Source organism: Limulus polyphemus, unplaced genomic scaffold (assembly GCF_000517525.1).
Source record: "Limulus polyphemus unplaced genomic scaffold, Limulus_polyphemus-2.1.2 Scaffold772, whole genome shotgun sequence".
In the NCBI taxonomy this organism is placed as follows: Eukaryota; Metazoa; Arthropoda; class Merostomata; order Xiphosura; family Limulidae; genus Limulus; species Limulus polyphemus.
Genome location: NW_013666382.1, coordinates 203,959 through 212,871, shown reverse-complemented (window position 1 = coordinate 212,871; position 8,913 = coordinate 203,959). Strand labels below are relative to the sequence as shown.

At 32.6% G+C, this 8,913-nt stretch overlaps 1 protein-coding gene across 1 annotated transcript in view; it reads right to left on the bottom strand.

Moving 5' to 3' along the window:
- Positions 1-8,913, bottom strand: part of LOC106460450 — a 39,623-nt gene that overhangs the window by 2,055 nt on the left and 28,655 nt on the right. The window contains exons 4-6 of the mRNA XM_013920145.2: positions 3,763-4,569; positions 2,171-2,335; positions 1,760-1,825 (exon numbers count right to left, since the gene is read on the bottom strand). Of these exons, the coding sequence (XP_013775599.1) occupies positions 1,760-1,825; positions 2,171-2,335; positions 3,763-4,569 (1,038 nt within the window). The remainder of the gene's footprint in view (positions 1-1,759; positions 1,826-2,170; positions 2,336-3,762; positions 4,570-8,913) is intronic.

The following is an 8,913-nucleotide window of genomic DNA, read 5'->3' as shown; positions in this document are numbered from 1 at the left end:
AAGAATAAAACAAGTTTTATAAAGAAAGGACTTGTATCTTAGAAGAATTAACAAGCAAACATACAGAGACGTAACAGTATCATAGAGTTAGATGATATTCAAATTTGTAGGAATAAATTTAAAAACACACATTATGAAAGTAGATTTAAAAAACAATCTGCTCTAACATTCACAGCATTTTATTGATAAAATATTGAAAACTGACTTGTTATTAGTTATTAAAAATTAAGGTTACTCACCTGACACAATTAATAAAGTAGATATATAAAGTAGGAATTCAAGATTGTAATATTTAGTTAAGTATGGACCAACTATAAGTATCACATATTAATATATTAATAAATATTAGCAATGTGAAATAGAATCAAACAATTTTATTTGAAAAAATTAATACTTTTTCAAATCTTTGAATAATTTCTATAATTAAGTATGTGTGGTAAGGTTGTGGTAATTGGACATAAATCATTGTCCAAGTTAGCAGTATTTAAAATCACCTTAGTCCAATTATTAATTATCAGTGAACAATACATCAACTTAATATATGGTAAAGATAATTAGTAAATAATTAGTAATTAGACTTAGGTAACTGAATGGTTACAGGGATCAAAATATTACATTCCCACATTCCCAAAGAATTTAACTTTGCTTGAGGAATTTCATCTTTTTAGTTGGCTTTCCCAATCAGGAATGCATGATCCATCTGTATTCTTATAGTTAAGACCAATGAAATTGAACATACTGCATAAATTAAATAAAAAACAATTCATGAGGAAATGCAACTTTACATGAGGGAATGTAATCTTCCTGATAGCTTTCCCTCAAGTGAATGTAATTTTATTTTTATCCCAGGATTAGTAGCCTACGTTGAAAATATCATCTTTCTTGTAATATACATGAAAAAAAGTTCAGGTTTTAAGAGCTCCAGTAACATTACTTTTTCAAGTAGATTACAAGAAAGAGGACATTTTCAACACTTTAGAAAAGAAAACAAAATATATAAACAAGTTATTGATATGTATAATAATTTAGCAAATAAAAATGTAAAAATATTTATTGCAATTTCATCTTTATTTCATATTTACTTTATTGTCTAATTAAATAATATGCTGTCTGTTAGAAATTATTTTTAATGTCAAGTTATGTGATGTGAAATGTTTACATTGTTGCCCAGTTTTGAATTGCTAGCTGGTTACTCTGTTGTACATTCTACTGGTTTCGTTTCATGTTTGTGAGTTACCAACTTATGCTCTATATTGTAATTTTACTTTCAGCTTTCAAATATCTTCAGAAACAATTACTTTACTTTATTTCAGTGAGATCAGATCTACTTTTTACCTTGATAATAAGCTATTGAGCATCATTATTTATGGATTAAAAAGCAAAATTCAAAACAACAGTAAAACAATTATTATTACAATAGCTTACAAGCATTAGTAAAATTTTGTCTCTGTATTTGTTGAATTTTATGTGAAGATACTAAAAGCTATCTGAGTTAGCCACTCTTAATTTTGAAGTGGTAGGCAAGAGAGAAGGCAGAAAGTTGACACCACCCACAGCCAATCCTTGAACTACTCTTTACTAATGAATAATGAGGTTGACCGTCACGTTACAACACCCCCACAGCTGAAAAGGCGAGTATATTAGATGATGGGTTTTAATCCCATGACACACAGATTGTGAATTTAGTGCCTTAACTACCAGGCCCATTACTGAAATACAAAATTGCATAGAAAATTTCACAAATAATAAAAACACAAACCAAAATCTTGTGTGGATTTTCAGCACTGTCCAAATCTTCTCTTTTCTTTTCTGAAGTTTTAACATCCTGTTTAAATGAAATAATACCTATATCAGTTTTCTAAGGCCTAGATTAAAAAATAAAAAGGGAGACATCTTACTTATTTTGATCAAAACTTTCAAAATCATTATAGAAAGTCACAATACATGCAAAAAATGGTAAAACTACAGATTCTAATATAAAAAAGCATTTGAATTCTATCATTAAAGTTTAACTTTGGTAACAAAGTCACAGAACTGCTTAATAATCAAAATGGTAAAAACAGTTCTTTTAAAGATACTTGTGGAATGTTAACATCTCTAAATTATTACTGAAGAATATTATCACATCAAGATGTGATAAAAAATAATTACATTTTCAGTTAATACATGCCTTTCTTCTCCATGAACTTTTCTGAAAAATTTTCTTTCGTGTTGTTTTCTTCTTCATGCCATTTTCTCTGACAGTAAAACTTCTTGAATATTTTGGGCTAACTTTTGTTAATGATGAACTGTCAGTTGAAGATGAAGATTTTCTCTTACGTAGATTTATAAAGCTCTGATATTTAGTAAAAAAAAAGAAAAGATAAATTATTTTTGGGGGATTAATGATAAAAATAAAATTCAAAAAAATTATGAATGTTAGTTGCAAGTATGAAATTTTAGAAACTATAACTATACCTTTTTTTATTCCTGAAGAAGAATAGTCAACTATTTGAAAGTGCTCAAGTTTTTGAGTCTTATGGAAATCTACTTGATTTTTTCTTCATCATCCTTTGTGCCAATTCTTTCATCATGGCTGATAAATATATATAACCAAGTGCAGCAGAATAATTTCAATAATATGGCTTGTTATCAACTGTTTTCTTTTTCATATCTTACTTTGATTTTTTTCATATTCCACACACAATTTGAACATAATAACAGTATCATGGAGGACAAATGGTTTGGTAAATGTGATTAATCAATAAAACAGAAGGAAAAACCTAGAACATTTCCAACGATAAAGCATTTTAATCCATAATAATAATTTGTTTTGTTTGACATTTGATTTTAATATAAAGTGCATTAGCACTTTTTAAGCATTCGGCTTTTGTTTGTTTGATAATTAATAATAAAATATTAAAAAATTGCAAATGAGGAAAAAATAAGGAATTTGTTATTTTTTATGTTACAGATCATGTTATTTTTATTAAATGTTTGTATGCTGTACACATATTTATAACTTTATACATACTTTTTTAAACACAACTGGCTCTGACATATACACAGTTTCAGAAAATTTTATTTCATTCACAAATCAAGTTTTAATACTGACATTGACAAAATGTATATTATTAATGAAAAACATAAAGTGTAGAAAGGAAAAAAATACTAAAAAATATCTAACCTACATTACTCTTCCTCATATTTTAAAGTAGTTGTATGTTTACTGTTATCTGGATTTAATTGTAAATGCACACAATTCAGGCAAACATACTATAAACATACCCAATGAGGATTGCTTGTCAGTTACATTGAAGATTATTGGATAATACTGTCTCAAAATTGAGCCACATATAACTAATCTGTTAGAGCATCATCAGTTTGTTTTCATAGGCACTTCAGTACATATAACATATAATAATGTTTTGGGACATTAGACCTATTGGTCCATCTTCATAGGCACTTCAGTACATATAACATATAATAATGTTTTGGGACATTGGACCCATTGGTATATCTCCGCTGTTCCATCCTCTAATCTAAATTAGAATAATTTTTAAAAAAATCTTAAAGCCAGCCCTTATTATTCATATACTTATCAAGCTTTTTTTTAAACTCACTTAAATTTACTGCCTCTACAACATCTGAAGGCAACCCATTCTAAAGGTGCTATAAATCAATGTTAAAACTGTTAAAGAGAATTATAATTATAAATTAAAGTATTTATTATGTTTCTAAATGTGGTGTTATATAATTAAAAATTGTTAAGGAATACAATACCTGGTAATGATCTGCTGCTGGAGGTCTTGGTCGTAGACTTTCTTCCCATCCATTCGAGCCACGTTTATTATTACACACAGACTCAGAGTTTTGCCTTAAATTCCTTGAAAGAGATAATGTTTGTCCTGAAGGTATGTCTTTATATGAATCAACACTAGAAGAGTTTTTATCCTGAAAGCTATCTTGGATGTCTTTATTATTTTCCAAAATTTTGTGCTCAGATCGTGAAACACTACACAAATCTACATTGTTAATTTTATCATGTTTTTCTCTATCATTTTCTAATGAGTTTTGCTTTGAGGACAAAAGATTACAAGCTTCACTGATATTAAAACTGCCTTGAATTTCTCTGTAATTCTTTAATGGTTTATGATCTGATGATGTGAGAGTGGGAGAATTTCTTCTACAAAAACTGTTCCAGATCACCCTGTTGTTTTCTAATGGCTTATGTTCAGGTGAAGATTTATCAGGTTCTTCAGTATCATAATTATTCCTAGCAACTAAAGAATCATTGGATGACTCTGAATGATCATTTAAATTCATTGCACTAATAGCTCCGAGCACAGGTTCTGATAAATAGTCTGGTTCTTCGAGAGCAGATGACTTTGATGTCAGACTGAGATCTTCTGGAAGGACTTGTATATCACTCGATGTTAGTGGGGGATCAAACCAGTGATCAAGGGATCTTGACTTAGATTTTGATTTCATCTTTTTCCTTTTCTTCTTTTTTTTGTACTCAAACAGAGTTTTAGCCTTCTTCTTTTTCTTTTTTCTCTTATGTGAAAATTTAGGATGACTTGTGCATGGCTGTAATTAATAAACAGTCCACAGACAACTGAAATAAAAATTTCTTTATATAACATTACACTTACTATATTATATCAATTACCTTAAATAAAAAGTTAAATTGGTATTTTACAGTAGCTTAGAATACCTATACATTTTTATTATAATTAAAAAACACTTAAAATATAATAAATACAGTCTAAATGAATGCCTAATTATTTAAAGAAATTGACAGTGATAACTTTCAACTAATAACTACACTTGGTACTTCACTGAAACTAATTCTGTTCAAGATATAATGGAAGGGTACTATTACTTTCTTTTTCCTAATTAATGATTATTCCTTGAATAACACCAAAATAACAGTATTGAAATTCATCATATATATATATATACTACTAAGTTTTGTCAGTCTCAGAAAGATTAATAGAAATGTTTCTGTAGATTCAGAGAATAAACAACTTTTAGCTCTCCATTAAAAATGACTGTTTATCATGCTACATAAATATAAACACTGCTGTTTGTGACTGTAAAGAAAATATTGTTTTTAATGTATTTTTACATTGTGTCCATTACCTGTTTTTCACAAACTCATTGTGGTTCAAAGAATTTTGATTTATTTCATAATATATTTCATGTTAGAACCCACTGTTACTCTGGGGCTCTTACACTGTGACACTTGGGGTTAATCATTTTACCTGAGAATACCATACTAATATACTTGTATATATAAACATATATGTATGTATATTTTTGAGATTAAACTACCAAATGAAAAGTTTGAAACATAACCAAAAATATTGTATAATCTAAAATTTTTCATTACATATATATTTCCAATGCTTGATATTTTATAAATCTGTTACTTATAATTATCATTATAGTTACAGATGACAACTTTATTTTGCTCTTTAAGTTATCACTAAAAATCTAACCTATATAAAAGCCAGTGTTTGATCACATCACGCTTGATTTCTTGAACTAGGAAGAGTCATAAAAGCCAAAATGCATTTATACAGATATAATAGTTTGATTACTGTCTGTCCATTACAATTTTAGTGACGAGGGTGCAAGGGGGTGCAAAGGGACCGTGAGGGAGAGGTGCCATGAAACCTTATAAGTGTAGTGAATGTTGGTATAATAAACCTGAAGTAAAGACGTAGTGTGGTATCACCAAGCCTAGAGCCAAGTGCATAAAGCTTATCATGAAAGTAAAAATATCAATTCAATTTTAAATTTAAATTGTTTCTGAATTAAGCTACTTTCTGTTATATCACCAATGTTTTTAATAAAAAAACATACATCTTTAAACAAAACTCTAAATTAAGAAATCAACAAACATTTTAGCAGTTTTGTTGTCTGTACATTTCATTTTATACTTTTAGTACATAGACCAACAAAATATTAGATTATACTTTGTTGCTAAGCAACATGACATAAAAGCCACTGTTGGAATGTAGAGTTACAAAAATACACTGGCTTTTCCATATATATTAGAAGTTGTTAATCTAATTGATTTTTTACCAATAATTATTATATGGGGTGGGGATGGTAGTACTTGTCCCATCATTTCTGATGGGCTATACGCTAGTCTACTATATAAAGCAAAGTGTGTGTCTGGGAAAAGAATACAGTCATATATCTATCATTTAATATCTGTTCCTTATACATTTCCACATATCTTGATCAACCAGCACCAAACTTGACACAGTGATAAAGGATGACATGAGAAAGGTCATAACTAATTTCAGAAAAAACTACCAAATCAGCATAACTTGACACAGTGATACAGGATGACATGAGGAAAGTCGTGAAGGGGGTTTGACCCCCCATCTAAATTCATATTGATAGAATGCTTGAAAACAGTATGTCTTTCTTTTCAGTATTGGTATTTTTATTGCACTTTTAATGTCACTTTGAGGTTTGGAAGAAGACATAAGCACCAGAGGAAAGAGGGGAGGAAGGGTGGGAAGTGTGAGATGAGGTAAGTACCTATCAGACATACATTTTCAGTATAAGAAAATTATAACTTCCAATACATGTACCCCCAGAAAGCATCCGAAGGATACCCCTGGGAATTAATGATCAGATCCAAAGATCTGATGAGGGGAACCGCGGCACTTGTGAACCAGGTATACTCTTTGCACATCCATGAAATGTGTAGTATATAAGGGTGTAAAAGAGAGGAGCACATCCAAGCGGGAGAGAAATGTGGCAGGATAGTGATCCTAACTATGTAAATATATATGTACCTCAATCCCACAAAGTATAAAAGTGGGTAAAACAATGGATGTGCCCCTAGGTGTAGAGTGGCTAGGGAGCGATGGATCATACTAGGTAAGTCAACTACATCCAAAACCCATGTTGCTGTGAACCGACATCCACACAGGGGTAGGATGAAGATCATACTGTCTTCACCTCAAGTTCAAGAGACTGGGGGGAATCTAGAACCACTGCAACTCCTGAGCAGGACACATGTGTTAGCTTTGATCTATCAATACAGAGACCCAAACACCTGGTATCGAAAGGATGTTTATATAATATAAATCAACTACCCCAACAGTGAAACTGACTGGAACCATCCAAAAAACAATAACATCCTCAGAATAAAATACAACGAGGAATAACGAAAAGGACAAAACTGGAACAATACCCCTTACTTCTACTGTGAACCACAACACAGAAAGAGTATGATCGAGGGAGGAATATATACAACTATGAACATGTGTGAGGACTTATGTTGATTGGTTAATCTAAATCCAAAACCCAGCCAACGGGTTGCCAACATCCACGTGGAGGTAGGATGAAGGTTCCCAATTAAAGGGGTGAACTGCAATTTGACATCTCACTCCTTTGTGACTGTATATTGCATATTGGAGGATAGCATGTTGTCTATACCCAAAGAACACCACTGCCCTACTCTGCACTTCAGAAAGGTGCCTCCATGATCGATCATCCCAGCAGCTTGTAACTGAAAAGTGGTAAGGTGAGAACTTGGTGGGGAGTCTGGAGGAACGTCATCACCTGAGACAGTGCAATGGGTGACCACAAAACCCTATTTTGAAAAGCAGACCATAGCAATTTATTCAATACAAGGCATGGCAGGGATAGGCAGCTATTCCTTTCTGCTTTACTCATGCAGTCCATGGGTGGTACAATCTGGAACAGGAAAGTTTATGAAACAATTATATTGCAAGGTTATTCACCTACAAGCAGTCTTGTGGGACATCCCATCTCAACAGTGAACATTACGAAGCCATGGAAGATAAAGCATGAGAATTTCAAGTGTAAGAATACCTGGTCAGGCACCACTCACCACAGAGCAGGATCCATATAATAAGTAAATGAAACAAAAGCCCCTGAAAGGACAAGAAAAGTATGAATATAAACTTACCCAGTCAATGTTGCACTGAAGCCTGAAGAATGGCCACAGGTGGATGACAAAAACCTGATGAAGAAGAAACCGTGATATGATGTAAATACAGGAGATGAACATATTAGGTGTAGACCACATGCCCAACTGTACGATTTCCTTCAACGGTCAATGAAGACAAGACGCGAGTGAAAAGGTGAGGTGTCAATTTTGATGAGAAGGAACCTGGAACAAATTCCAGGAGAAAGAAAACAAGGAGAAATAAGCCAACTGAATCAAAAATTGAACCCAATTGGGGAGGGTAAAAGGGGGAATGATCCTAAACAGAGGAAGACTGCCAAGGGATAAAGAGTTGGGAATGGGTACAATAGAAGGAAGCCATGCAGGCAATATAGCAATGAAGAGTATGGACCAAACACAGAAGTCTATCCAGATCGAGAGGAGGGTAGAGATGAGAAATAGAAGGAAGGGCTTCTATGGGGATGGTAGTAGTTACCCTCACCAGCTGCCTAGGTCTTTAGGAGGAAGGAACAATCTGGATAAAGGAGAAGTAAAGTGTGGGAATGCAGGACCACATTAATATCCCAGTCCGGAAGAGTAGACTGTCTTTGGGGACGATGAAGCCGGAAGCAATGTATTAACATAGTAAGTACAGGGGAAGCAAAAAACTGAGTGGTATCGGGAAAACGAAAGGTATGAGATAAGGCAGCCTGATAAGCTGAGAGTAAGGGGACCAAAGACCCTCAGTCGAAAAGCTGTGTAAGAAACTCTGCCATTTGAACCAATGGTAGATTGGTCAGTGGGGAATCCCTGAGTCGCAGATCAACTGTGGAACACTTTCCACTTGCACTGATACACCTCCATTGAAGAAGGACATATGGAACGAGCTAAAAGGAAAGTTACTCGCTGGGAGAAACCTGATCTCCTCACCAAGAGCCAGATAAAAGCCAAGCATGAAGATGAAGAATGTGAATGGTTGGATGTAGAACTGG